Source organism: Hirundo rustica, chromosome 7, assembly GCF_015227805.2.
Source record: "Hirundo rustica isolate bHirRus1 chromosome 7, bHirRus1.pri.v3, whole genome shotgun sequence".
Lineage (NCBI taxonomy): Eukaryota > Metazoa > Chordata > Aves > Passeriformes > Hirundinidae > Hirundo > Hirundo rustica.
The window spans coordinates 20,757,793-20,772,290 of record NC_053456.1 but is presented as its reverse complement, the minus strand read 5'-3'; the positions used below and the strand labels follow the sequence as shown (position 1 = coordinate 20,772,290).

The 14,498-nt window shown below is 44.4% G+C and overlaps 1 protein-coding gene across 6 annotated transcripts; it reads right to left on the bottom strand.

Annotated features, from left to right (window-relative positions):
- Nucleotides 1–1,375: 1,375 nt before the first annotated feature.
- On the bottom strand, nt 1,376–14,296 carry CDCA7 (cell division cycle associated 7). 6 transcript variants are annotated; one of them, XM_040070390.2, is made up of 12 exons: nt 13,878–14,296; nt 12,984–13,066; nt 11,078–11,198; nt 8,809–8,934; nt 8,315–8,425; nt 6,651–6,902; nt 6,209–6,286; nt 5,369–5,557; nt 4,763–4,903; nt 4,204–4,353; nt 3,486–3,622; nt 1,376–3,177 (listed from the first exon to the last, which is right to left on the bottom strand). In XM_040070390.2, exons 4-12 carry the CDS (start codon nt 8,872–8,874, stop codon nt 3,147–3,149), a joined length of 1,155 nt encoding a protein of 384 aa, XP_039926324.1. In that variant the 5' UTR covers nt 8,875–8,934; nt 11,078–11,198; nt 12,984–13,066; nt 13,878–14,296; the 3' UTR covers nt 1,376–3,146. The 6 variants fall into 6 exon arrangements, with proteins under 6 accessions (XP_039926324.1, XP_039926323.1, XP_039926325.1 ...); XM_040070389.2 differs by lacking the exon at nt 12,984–13,066; XM_040070391.2 differs by lacking the exons at nt 11,078–11,198; nt 12,984–13,066.
- Between the last annotated feature and the right edge of the window lie 202 nt (nt 14,297–14,498).

Sequence of the window (14,498 nt, the reverse complement as noted above, 5' to 3'; positions counted from 1 at the left end):
CATCCAAGTGTGCTGCTCTGCAATGTTTACTTCAGCCTGTGAAGTTAACACTGCCATGTTGGTTTTTTAGCTTACATATAATGAAAAAAAGTTTAATCTTAAGGAAGACAAAACACTAAGCAGTGGAATGGGGAAGAAACAAACATATATATTAGTATATAGCAGCACAAGAAAATTTTCTGATAATAAGGAAGGCCAATTTAATCAGTATATACTATATATTTATTATAAATTATTATATCAGGTTAAAAAAAAGTTTTTTCAGGCCTATACACAAATCACCTGGCTCAAAAGCTTAGTGAGGAAATGTCAACTCATGCAGCCTTTTTCAATTATAAATCAGTAGTCATTCTCCCTCACATATGAGCTTCATTCTTTTGCTCTTCCTTACACAGTGATACTCTTATTTCCATGCCTCTTTGGTTTTTAAAGCTTACAGGACCGTTTCCTCTCAAGTTTCTTAAATTGCTGCTCATTCACTGCACTTAAAAATCGTGAACTCGTTAACAATTTTTCAAGTCCACATCAACAGCACTGAAGTAGCTGTGGTAGAGGGGCTTGGAGAAAGTGGTGTACTGAGACACCTCAAAATTGTCATATAAACTAACATCCTACACGATTCATAAACATGAATTTATTCTCACATCACCAGCAGTGGGAGGAAAGGCACATCTAAGCATAGCTTTTAGGTGAGAGTAACAAGGTGAGGATTCTACCAGTAAAGAGTATCTGGGACAGATCGGTCACTCTGCTGGATCACCTCTTTCCCATTTCCCCTCACTACAGGTTACAGCTTTGTGCAACCTTCTGCCACAGCCTCATACAGCTCCTGCCTCTAGACCCAGGGCACAAAAGCAACACAAGTGCCTTCACTATCAGCACGCAATCAAGGCCCCTCAGGTAATTCTCTGCTCCAGGAAAGAGCTCCTGAGAGGCTACTTAAGAGCTTGTTTGTAAAAGAATAAATAAATGGCAGACCCATTACTCCCAACCTGTGTCCAAAATTTTATCCTCATCCTTGTCAGCTCAGGATGTAGGTATCCGGCTTAAAAAAAAAGGAGGAAAAGCAGAAGGGTAAAGCACACAGCACACCCGCCTAGAGCCTGTGTCGAGCCTGAACTAAGCACTCTGTATCTTGACCATCACCACATAGTCACAAGGTACTGAACAATTCAATCCAAGCAGCATAAATATCAGAGCAAGCCTGATTCAGGAACACAGGGCCAGAGATAATAAGATGTCCAAGTCCCATTGCTCCCCCAGGTATGATGGGAACAGCCGAGTCCTTTACTTTGCAGCGTAAGTTCATCTGAAAGTGGTAAAATAGAAGTATAGCTCTAACAGGCTTTTAAAAACAAGTTTAGAGGCAAAAGTATTCTAGAACTGAATTTTTTATTTTCAAAATAAAAAAAATTTATACAGAACAGTGTAGATCCGAGTAAATCTAAATACAGCGGTCTGTAATATAACATAAGGGTCTGCTTTTAGCACAGTACTTTCACACTCTAGCAATCAGAAGGTAAGCCAAGCAATTAGGAGGGAAAAAAAAAAAACCAACCACTTTTATCTGTCAGAACATGTATTTCTAAAATGGAGTTCCTTCTTCACAAAATGTACCTAGAGGGAAGAGCACTCTCCACACCTCAGATTGCACAGCTATTCTCACTACAAAAACAGACAAAGAGAGGACAGGAGATTTTCAATGGGAGAGATGATTTATGAAACAGAACTGCAAGTCTGAGACATAAATATCTGTTGTTTCTAAATTCCTCTCTCCTCCCCTCCCACACACACTGATGCAACTCCCAGAAAGTATGAACCGTGGATCATTTTGTATACACACAGTGCAAATACTGCGCAAGCACAGAAGTGTAAAACCATGTTGATTCTTCTACTATTCAACTGTACATTATTTAAAGCATTACCTTCTAAACCTTATACAAAGCTTACACAGTAGTTTCCATAACAAAACTAAGCACATATACACCCTTTATGGTTCTCTGGATGGTGCCTTCATGGCCATTTTCATGGCGCCTTCTTTTCTACAGCACTGAGGAGACCCCTATGTGCTCAGCGTATCAGAATTCTTCAGCTCCGTTTCTGCTGTTACTTTCATTTCACAAATGTCACGTGAAAGAACCTTCAACAATCACCAAGAGCCAGCTACAGAAACATTCATTGCCTGTTTTCCTGATAGCCAAACTAAACAAGTTACCACCTTTCATCCACTCAAAGATGGCCAACAGGCACATGAACTGCCACCCCTCCACTTGACCAAGCCCAGATCTGGAGGTATCCCTTTTCCCCAGGAGCGCTGCTGACTCTGCAAAGCAGTTCTGCAGCTGCAGCAGGAACCAGGAAAAGAGAGTCCAACAAAACAGTAATTTAACACATGGAACATTCTGTTTTAGACAGTGGTCACCACACAATCTGTACCAGTACATTCACATCACTGTCACCAGAAGGCAATGCTAGTGCTGGGGAAGCTTTCAGCAGTGGCCTTCTCTCATCTGTGCCAAAACACAAAGTGACACGTCAAACAGCATCTACTGCATTTCTTAATTCAGAGAATCTCCCTTGAAATGGCCAGTGTGAACTTTTAGTACTCTATAAAACCAAATATTAGTGCTTGGAGACTGTTCAGCTGCGACTTATAGGGCCTCCTTTCTTAATTTAAGAACATGCTGTTGTTTCAGAGAATTCCACAATTCCATCTGATTGTGAAGTGTCTGTATTGCAGAAGTTTTCAGAACATCTCTATCTTTTTGTAACTAATTTTGGAGCATAAGTAAACCCTGCAGCACGGATTGCTACATGAATGAAACTAATGGCTTAAAGCCCCATCTCCTTTTAGGGTGAAAAAGTTACTGCAGAAGAAAAGAAATTGCTATCATGAAAACAAGGACTGATGCTATCTGATTTGCAAAGTTGTCCAAAGAGGAAACAATGGCCTGTGGGTGAAGACCTGCATTAAATGGATTTCCCAAGTATGATCTATACTGAAATAAATGAAAGGTTTTTATCCTTTTTTACCCAAAAGGAAAGGGAAGCAGGAAAGGCACTTTGTAATCTCATTTGATTAAACAATTCACTGCACGCGATATTACGTTGGTGAAAGAGTATGTAATTTAAAGGTAGTCACAGCTTCAGTCTTCCATTCCAAGTTCTTGTTTCAGACTGAAAGACAAGTAAGAACATGAGTCAGCTTGTAGCAAAACACTGAAAACTCTTTAGACCAATTAGTGGAAGCCCTGACAATACACACCGAGGTTGAGAGCTAAAACACAGAGTGGATATTTCACTTGTTTCAGGTAAGAACCAGTGCATCAGAAAAATCATATGGCAAAATCTCAGATTCTGGAGGCAACAAAGAGTAATCTTGAGATTCACCCGATGAACTAGGATGTGGACATCTTTGCCCTCCCACTTTTGAGATGCTTATCCCACATAATGCAGCCAGGTCACTGACACGATGGCACACTCACCTTTTTAAGTAGGCATGGACATTGTCAAAGCCGTGGTACTTGGCCAGATAGACCAGGACACCTGTGGCACATCGACCATCTCGTTGTCTGCAGAAGCTACAGTTGCAGATTCCACGACATGGGGGGCACCTCCATGTCTACACAGAAGAGAGACAATAAGACGCCCTTTTAGCTGAGATCCTATGCCAGATTTAATTCACACACACAGTTTAGAAGAGTGCCCTGCTACACATTAGGTTCTGCAGTGAACATCAGCACTGCCTAAAGTTGTCTAAACTAGTGCAAGAGCACAAATTCCTCAGTCTGCAGGGGATTAAGCTCTCCACTGCCTGCCCTGCACATAACCACAGGAAGCATTCCACTCTGTTTTAACTCCTACATCACAGCCCACACTGGCAGCACTTCATCCACAATACAGTTCCTTTCCATAGGGCATTAAGCACTAATGCAAGGCGAAAGAGAACCCCATTCTGATGCTCAAACACAAGAATATTTTGGCTGCTGCTCTGCTCTCATATTTTACTCCTTCAAATAAAACTACAGAAGTAGCAAATACAAGTTCTACACAACGCAGTGCTGTGATTCAGGGTGAATCAAGTTAGGACTGCATGATGTACTACAGCACCGTAAGCAGTTCTGTTAAAACCCCCGCTGTCAGTACCCAATACCCCTGGCCGTGCAAGTAAGCACAATAAACCACCACTGAGCACTGTCCTACCGGGTCCAGCAGAGCTGTTCTGACATCCTCCCCGTATCTGTTGCGGAGGCACGGCCCACAGAACTGGCCCCGCACTCCTACACAGTCGGGGTTACGACAATTTGTCTTGGTGTCTATGGTTTTTTGGCGACACTGATGACAGGTGGATCCCTAGAACACAGGAAAAACAAACAAGACATTTAAGATGGCATTTCAGTTAGGGGGAAAAAAAGCATGGAACAAAATCTCTTTGGCAGATAGCAGTGCTTATCCTGAAACAGAAAACCACCTTCCAAGTTTGAACCAAGACTGTTCTAAGACTACATCTTCAGTGTCTGGTAATCACTTCACCTGGCTGGTATCACTTAGATATTACAGTTGTTCCAGAGTGAAAGCAAGCTAATTGGCTTGGTAAAGGCCTTTTTACAAATTTGGCAAAAATAAGAAGGGACGCTGCAATATCTCAGGCATATTTCTCCCAAAAATCACATCCTCTCAGTGAGAGGGAGTGTGCTCTATTTGACGCTAAAACACACAGAATAACAAAAAAACCGACTTCACAAAGTTGGAATATACTTACCATGGCCCTGTTATATACTTTGTCTCTTGCAGATCCACAAATGTTATCCAGCTCTTCTGTGGTTATGTCCTCAACCGGGCGCACAACATGTGGAAAAGCCACGGCACCACGGTGACCCCTCCTGGGAGTACGAGCTTCATGCTGAATAGAAAACACAATACTTTTAGTATTAGTTTCAGCAAAAAACTCTACAAAGGCAAGGATCTTCACAGCAATGCTGAAGTCCCAAACACCCATCATATATTTAAGCAAGATATAGCAGATCTTTGCACAGATGTATGGTATAGATTCAGCTTTAGCACCTTTACTTGATCTGTCCCTTCAGGGTGCAGTGATGCTACTTACTGACCTTGCTTCGCTCCTGCTGGAGTGCAAGAGGAAGTGGTTTTTCAAGGACAAGATAGGGGAAACTGAGGGCACATAAAAAATGCCTTTTTCTTCCTTTTTTTTTTTTTTTTTCTTCTTTTTTTTTTCTTAATTTTTCCAAGGCCATGGCATACTGATAAACCTCATCAATTCTCTGTGAATCACTATTTTCTTGAAGGGAAACCTTCATACAAAACCACCCTCACAACCCACAACAGGAGAACTAGATCTTCCTCATACCTCCAGATATTCATCAGACATCTTTCTTCTTCTCACCAAGATGTACCGGTCATCTTCTTCCTCTTCTGGTACAAGAGTAGGAGGACCTTCAATCAAGGACCTGGACCTTGTGTGAGGCCGAGAACTCCGGTCTGGGTTCCTCCTCAAGGAACTAGGCAATGAACGCCTTGGAAGTCGCTTTGGTCCCTGCTAATGTTTAAAAGCCCCCAGTGAAACAGGTGGAAACACAGATAGCTCCTGACCCTACTAAATTCCTCCCCTAAAGATGCCTTCCTCTCATCTAAGACATGTCTATCCCTGTCCCAGTCAGAAAACAAAAGATAAGAACATCCTAAGCAAGTTAAATCTTCAGCATTCTGCTAGTCACAGAGAAACAGTCAAAAGCAGCAGAACCCCATGTCTATGAGGAGCTGCGATTTTCAGCATTGTTCTCATCTTCACCCAAATTACAGGTACATCAGCAGTGAAATTCTTCACACTGCTGGTTAACAACCCAACCTTCTCTAAAGTTAGGCTAAATGCCAGGTGTTTTTCAAGGCTCCAAACTCAGAATATTCAGGTCTGAGCTGCCCTCCCTTATCTCCAGCCTTTGCATAAACACATATTTACACAGCACTTGTGTGGAGACATTTAACCTTTATAAATTAACCTGTTCTGCTTTATACCATGGCAAATCAAAAGAGAATTACATAATGAGGATACCCATTCTAGGAAGCAGTAGATTCTAACTGGACTTTGATTTACACGGTTTATTGAGTTTTTACATTGAGAATCCTGCTTTGTTATGTCAGAATTTGACTCTTAGAAATCTGAATGCAAATACAGTAAGTTTATACTCACATGACTGACAGCTGGCAACGATTTTCTCCCACCAAAGATACCAGAAACATTTTGCAACTCAGCCATTAGTTTTGCAAGCTAACAAGAGAGAGAAAAATGAAGCAGAGCCTTAAAAGGGTATTTATGTGCTATTACAGACTACTAGGGCAATTGGCTAAAAGTACAATTACTTATAGGAAATGCAGTCATTCTTCAACTCTTTACATTTATGTCTTATTTATGTTTTAGTGACTGCAAGTAATTTGGAAATGCTCAAACTTATTGTTAGGCTTGCAGCCTATGGATTTTCATATGCCAGTAAATATAAAGTATCAGATTTATACTTTAGGAATGCAAATCCATCTTAACACATTCACATAATTCCCATTACAGTGAATCTAAACACAGGTCCCTCAAGAGTCAAAAGGGAGGGGGGAAAAGGGCCAGTCCACAGAGTACTTGCCATTGCTTTGTTTTCCTTTATGTTTAAAGCCCTTTTTTCTAAAAACATAGCACCATTTTCTTCAGTGTCAGAATCTGAATCTGGAGCAGGCATTGGTGTTTCAGGGACAGGTTCCATCCCACCCTTCCTTCTCTCTGATCTTCGAGGTGGAAACTTCATGGCTACTTTCAGAGGAACAGGGCATTTCTGCCGTCTCTGATCTACCTCACTTTCAGCACTTGTATCATTCTCATCTGAATCCGATTCCAATTTCTGTTAACAAACCAAAATGGAAGCATGTAAATCCAGGAGAGTTGCTTTGAAGTTAAATACAGTTGACAACATTTTGTCTAAGGGCAGTTTAAGAGGCTACCTGAAATCCAGACATCCAGTCCTAGTGCTCTAGTGCATTTTGGAGCGGGAAGGAAAGAGAGGGGACACAGGGATAAAAACCTCTCAGGGAGACCCACGTGTGCCAAACACACCAGAAAAGGAAGCGTAGGTCCAGTTGCAGCAGTCTGAGCTGCAGGTCTAATAGCAAAAATAGCTCATGTGTATGGTATGAGAAAGAGAACTGCCTTTAAAGGGCTCAATTTTGCTACATATAGCATTTGGCTATAAAATAAGCCACTATGCAGTTCTCTGTACAAGGTCAAGCCCAATTTTGTAAGCTGTCGAGTACAGTTATCTCACAGTATCATGATAAAAAATGGAAACTTCCTTCTAGAGCCAACCAATTAAATAATTATGAATAAAATCCCAGTATTTTCTAATCTTTGAATTCTGATGTCTTGCTTCCAAATTTCCCAAGAACTAACGGTTCAGTGAGGAGATTATTTAGTTAAAAGCTTATTATGCAATAATTTTCTTTTTAGATACAAGACAGTCTTATTTTGATCAGCAGTAACAGTGAGCATCACATGGCCATTTTATTTACACAGGGTTTTTACTAAGCAGGTATGTGATTCTGGTTGCACATTATGTGTAGTTATTGACTCTTTTTTTCTGCTTATCTATTCCAGCTTTGTCTCCTAATTATTCTCCTTACTATTGTGTTTTAACTCAGATGTGATTGCTTCTGACTAGACATTTTTCTTTTCTAGTCATCCCTCAGCATGTGCTGACGTTATGACAAACCTGGTTTTGCCAAACGTGGTACTACTTCAGTTTCTCGCCTGAATATCAACTATTGATCTTTTTAAGCAATAAAACTGATCTTGCACTGATGTCAAGGAACAGCAGAAAGGCAGATTTCACCACCTGTCACTATTTCTCTGCTGTTGAAAGATGCACAGCATTCCCTGCTAGGCTGCCAGAGTGGAGCTCTGACTGCATGTCAGGATACACAGCAATTTTTCTGAGGTTTGCTGGAGTCCACGGGCTAGCCTAACATTTCATATCAAGGAAACCACAAATGCTAGGCTCCAACAGAGCAACGTCCAGCAAGGACAGTTTTAAGAGGTGTATTTCAAAATACCTATGGTGGATTTTAAAAGCTCAGTATCTTGAGTGCTTTTCATGGAGACAAAAAGAAAACTAAGCTTTGGCAACTTGGACTGTTTACTAAATGAAATGATGCCTCCTTCTGAAACACTGAACTTTCAAGCTAAAGCTAGCATTATTTTCCAATTAAGAATGTGTAAGAATTTAAATATAAAACAGCAAACTAAAATCAACTATCTTACCAATGCATCTTGAACCTCATTTTCTGAAAAGCCACAGAAAGATTCATCATCAGAGGCTTCATGAAAAATTTTTGCCAGTTCTTGATTAATATCCGACCTAAATTTGCATTTCTACAAAAAACAAAATATCCTTTAATTTAAATTGTTTAAAAAAACTATTAACATTTTTAAGTGCAGTACAAGCAAATAGCTTTTTAATAAAGGAAAAAAGTTAAGGCATTTCACAAGGGGTTTCAGAACCACAGCTGCAAATTACCAGGCACATTAGGTTAGGTGACATATCAAAGGCTAAAATTGATAGCTAATCTGTTTCCAACAATTACCACCTAGAAGCACAAGTAAAGAGTGAAATTATATTACAACATATAGCACAGGTTTATAAATACTGTACAAAAACATAAGCAGAGCAAGTAGCTTTACATTATTACTTTATATTTCTGCAATCTTTACTAGTACTGCACATACCATCTTGTTTGTTCTTGTACTGTACTTACTGTGTTTGCAAAATTATCAGAACCAAAACTGTCACAACTGTCATCAGAGGATGAGGATGTTTCCATGGGAATCAGTTTCGTATTTCGAAAGGCTGCGAAGTTTCTCCTTGCTGAACAACCTCGGCGCTACAAAAGGACAACAGCAACATCATTAAGAAGAAACCTACTGCAGCATAGTAGCTTTAAAGAATATCTTTTTATTGAAGCTTAGGAAGTTTTAACATTTTAGGATGTTCAGCAATCTTGAATGCAAGTCAGAAAACAAACAGCAGCTTTGAAATAAATCTCAGAGTTAGGGATGGCAACAGTTTTTACTCTGATACAGTTCTGATCATTCTTATAGATGAGTTTCATTCAGTATTTAAGAATACTTTTTTTATACAAACAGACAAGTGGAAATAAGCACATAAATGATGTAATTCCCCAGTCATCATAGCCAGTGATGGGAAAAAGTGCAAGTACATGAAAATACCTAGAAATCGACTTATTGCTTGCATTTTGAGGCAAACACTAAACACTCTGCAGCTCTTAAGGATTGGTCAAAGAATCCTACCCACAGATTTAAAACTGTTCTAGACAAAGCAGCCTGCTGTTTTTTTCATTTTGCCATCGAATTAGGAGACTTTTTTGGAAGGGTTTCAGGTTCTCCTTTCGCAGGAGATGTTTCTACTGGCAGTGACCCCTCTCATCCCCCGAGGCTGGCATGGGGGCCGGGGGTCAGCACCCACGCTGAGGGGCTGCCCCGTCGTGAGGCTGGCGCTTCACGGGCCCGCCGGCCGGGCCAAACGCGGGGCAGACAGGGCTCAAACAGCAGCTGCCCGGGCCAACCTGGAGCCCTCCGTCCTCTCCAAAGCACCGCTCTGCTTGCGGCTTTTCGCTTCACGGTTCCGCCGAGCACCCAGCCGCGGCCCGGCCCGGCCGGCCCCAGACACAAAAGCGGCGCTTTCTGGTGCCGCCCGCCGCGGCTGAGGGTGCGCGCAGCCGGGGGCACCGCACCGCACCGCACCGCACCGCACCGCACCGGGGCCTCAGGCGCGGAGCGGCCCAGCCCAGGTGACCCGGGGCGGCCAGGGGCTCGCAGACACGCCCGCCCCCTCGGCCCCGCCAGCGCCTCTCCCCGCCCCCCGCTTTATAAAATGGTGCCGCCCCGCACACACGCGGCCGGGCCGCACAACCGCCACCTCGCCGACCCCTGCGCTCCTTCCCGCCCCTGCCGCGCAACACCGCCCCACCACCGTCCCCTCGGCGAGGCGGGGGCGATGGGCACACGGCTCCGGGCCGCCAGCTCCCCGCCCAGCGCGGCTCCCAAGCCGAGTCCCCTGCCCCAGTTAGACGGGCAAGGGCACCGCCATGCGCGGGGCGCCCGAGCACCGCGGCGGGGCAGGAGACCCGAGGCTGCCGATCCGAGTGGTGGGGTTCCCGCCACGTCGCTCTCCCTGGGGCGCCCACACTAAAAAGCCCCCCCACCCGACCCCACCGGCCTTCCGCAGCGCGGCTCAGTCCGGCTCGCCCAGCTTCTGAGGGCCCCGGAGGGTCACGGGAGCGGCGGCAAGCGCCACAGCCTCCCCCCGGCCCGCAGCGACCCGCAGCCCTGCGGCGAGCGGCGGGCGCGGGCAGCGCTCACCTGCGGGCGCGGCGGGGCCATGCTGGCGGCGGCGGGCGAGCGAGGGGAATGAAGGTTCGCGCCAAAGCGGCTGGACCGCGGGGGGCGGGGCCGGCGGCGCCTCTCCCGCCTCGCCGCCCGCGTCCTGGCAGATGCAGCGCGACCCCCGCGCGGCCGGGCACCCGGCGGGCTCGCCCTGCGCCCACCCGCCCCCCCCCTCCTGGGGAGAGCATCAGATATTCCGGCATGTCCCCGAAGGGGACAGTGCGGAGGTCTCCCTTTTTCCCCTTTTTTTTTTTCCTTTCGGCGTGAGTGTTTATGAAGCTGCAAGGGCCTGGCCCTGTGGCGCGAAAAGTTCCCGGGCGGAACGCGGCAGGACTCGGGCGCAGAAGGGGGGCGGGGACCGCTCCACGCGTGCCTAAGCCGGGGCCAGCTGGGTCGCCTCCGTGTTTTCTAGTTCTTTTTTGTTGTTGTTGTTTTAAATAATTTAATATGCCAAACCAAGGTTGTCTTCACTGTGAAATAACCCCCCTAAACTTGCCAGTTTTCAGGGGAGTGGGGGCTTCTCCACGAGATAAAGCCCAGGGTGTGTGTCCTGGCTGCCCCCAGCAGTCAAGTGCGCTGTGTCACAACACCCAGTCCCACGGGGAACGCAGGGTCACTCACCAGGGCTCCGCAGATCAGCGTGAGGAGTGAGACTGGCGGTGACGCCTCTGCTCCTCGGGTAGCAGCAGTTCAACAGAATTTTACAAAGAAGTTGGCTGCCTTGCCCTTTGCAATCACAATACTATTTGAAGACAGGCCAGAAGAAAATACATCAGTCATTTAAAACCATTTTTGATAACGTGCATAATAGCACATTAAATCAAGTACAGTCGTTAAACACAGCAGAATAACTGCAACATGGTATTTGGCAGCAACAGTAACTGGGGAAGCCCTGAAGAAGCTGTATGGGATTTGTGGCCCTGGTGTTGGCTATAATCCTCTGTTTATCCTGTGGTTTGAGCAGGGCTCAATACCAGTGCAACTCTTTCAGCTCAGCATTTCCAGGCGCCTCCCTGGCAGTAGGCGAGTCCCTGCTGCAGGCAGCTGGAGGGAGGAGGCCGTGTGCGTGTGGCAAACCTGTGCCCGTGTAAGGCAAACCACGAATCATCTCTGAGCCAAAGCCTGTAAATAGGCTACAGCACAATAGGGTACAAGAGCCCTCACAGAGGTGCTCTATTTTCTGTGGGCATTATTCTTCCTGTGCATGCTGCAATCTGTCATGTAAAAGAATCTCCATTTTAAATAAACCTATAATTACACATTTACCTGCACTGCTGGCTTCTCAGCACACACAAAAGCAGATGAACTAAACTGGTTCTCCAGAGACCAGACCACACTCTATTCCTCTAAATCCACACTTAGTGCAGAATTGCCACCCACATGGCTTCCAAACAAGACAGCTCAGTTGGGAAGAGGGGGATGTCTTTTTGAATTTTGATGCAGTTTTACTTCTTCCAGAAAAAGAAATCTACAAATACTAGTTTACTTACACGGAAGAAGAGACTCAGTTTATGAACAGCAAGAGTCCTTAACATCTTGAATCACAATTAGCAGAATTTTGCTAGAGAAATAGCCAACCTTCACAGCTTTCAAGAGCATCATATGAAATGTTATGGAATACCGATGGCAGTAGCTAAAGCAAAATTTCACACTGCAGTTACTTGTCCCTTTAATGCTCAATGCAAACAGCATTCTTCAAACTACATATGTAGTCGAACGACTTTCAAATTAATGGGCCAGAGCAAAGTCTTTGTGGGGAATCCAGACAGGATATTTTGTAAACTGTGTTGTCAGGATTTTTTTTTAAATATGTGAAAAATAATTATTTTAGTGAAAATTGCGTATAACAGTTCACATATTTTACAGATGACTGAGGAGAAGAGTGCAGAAAAGGGAAAAAAGAAATGGGATGTATGTGAAGGGCAGAGGCTTCCCTTCCTACAGCACACAGAAAATGGAGGTCTGTAACTCAGGAGATGATGGTTGTGACCTGTGACGCTGTGATTTCCCCTGTTCTCATCTTAGCAGCCTGCATGCCCCTGCTCTGCCCTGCAGGGCCCAGGTGCCCTCAGTGGATGGGCAGAGCAAACTTACAATTGGCTCTACCACGACGGAAAAATTTTTCTGTGTTTGTCAAGACATAAGCAACACCACTGTCCTACATCTAGCTATTAACAGCAGCAGAAGACATGCAGAGCTGAACTCAGGTGAACATTGCATTTTCAGCCATGCTTAAATTAGGCTAATGTGAATGGGGGAAAACATCCCTGCCTGTTCAAACCCCAGCCAGCATCCTGCATAGCCTGTCCAGAGCTACCAGCAAGCTCAGGGCTCAGATGTCAGCAAAGATCATCAGTCAGGCGTTTTCAAGAAAATAGTCTGTTAAGGTCTCATCTGTCCTTGAAATGAGTTGTCACTACATGGCAGCAGCCCTTGGAAGGCCTGCTAAGGGAATAGGCTGAAATTATGGAGGGACATGCAGTAGATTGAACGTGCAATGCTTTCTGTGGGAATCAAAGTTGTTTACCTGTTAGGAGCTTCAAGCAGCAGCAAGAACATGGGCCTCCAACAATAGCTCCATTGTCAGAAACAATAGATGTGACCTTTGGTCTGCTGGGACAAAGGACAAGTGCTGTTGTCTGTGTCACCCCGCAGATTTTGACTGTTGGCACTGACACATGGCTTTTCTCTCCGGAGCCAGGACTCCTGCTGCCCTGTCCCTGGCTCTCCTATACACTTCCCATCATAAACTACACTCAACACTCTTTATGCTCCTTTCTCTCTTTTTTTTTTTTTTTTAAATTGAAGAAATACATTTTTACCTGCTGTCATGAATGAGTGTTTTAGGACACTCAAAGAATCCCTGGCAAAGGTGTCAGCAAAAGTATGTTGAATATAAAAGCAAAAGCATGACAAAGTTCATTGGCAAGGTTCACTCTACTACTTACTAGATGGCTAAAGCACACAGAGAAAAATGATACTAAGATCAGTCTAAAACTAAAATCAACCAAAAACTTATCTACATGGAAAAAAGGTAAGGTTGAGAAAGAGTAAGGATAAAAAAAGAAGAATAAGGGAGACCCTCCCATTGGAGTCACAAGATTCAGAATGAACTTCCTTGCCAAAATTAGCCCCACATTTGAAAAATGGTTTAGGCCTAAAAGTTTTAATGGCTCTTAAACTTAACAGCACTTAATCAACAGATTAATGTAAACAATTTAACAGAAGATTCTTACACAATTTACTATAGCACAGCAGTAAATCAGTAATAGGCCTAACTCACAGATCTAAGGTACTTAAGAGTCTAGGAGAGCAACATTCATAGTACATTTGCTATGGCATACTCACACAGAGACCCAAAGGACTACATACAACGTGTATACATTTGAAAAATTCCCTTTGAATTCAGCAAAGTACTCACATCAGATGCCTTTGCATCTTCTCAATGGGCAAAGGGTTGAGTCTTGAGGAGAGGGGGTAGCGCAGGCTCCATGGTTGGCGATCGGTGGTGGTCCCCCAAGTATGGCAAACGTGAGAGCTGGCTGGCTCTGAGAGACCCCACTCAGGGGGCAGTGCTGGTCACAGCCTGCTGAGGTCCAGCTGGGCTCAAAGGGTCTCACTTAGGACTGCTCTTTATAGGATCACAGAAGAGTTGGCTTTAGTCATAGTAATTTTCCACACTGGCCACAATTTGGGTCGGTAATTTCCTTTAAAAGTGTGGTAACAAAAATGTTGTTCCACTTGGGTTGTTGTTCAGGCAAGAATAATGTTCGTTAAAAACAGCCTCACTAGAAAGCATAAGCTGCTGGGAGCAGGCAGTGTTTCTGACAAGCTGAAGAGGAGCTTAGCCCAGGTGGTGTTCGTCAAGGCCAAGGCCTAATGAGTGTTTCTGAAGTCATAGGATGGCCCAAGGGTGGGGATGCACCACCACACCCGCCTAAAATAGCACGTGGATACATTAGTAAATGTTTGTGTGATGCTAGTATTTACTGTGATGAGACTTGCACAGTGACACATATTTATAGATGCAAGCATTTAAGAG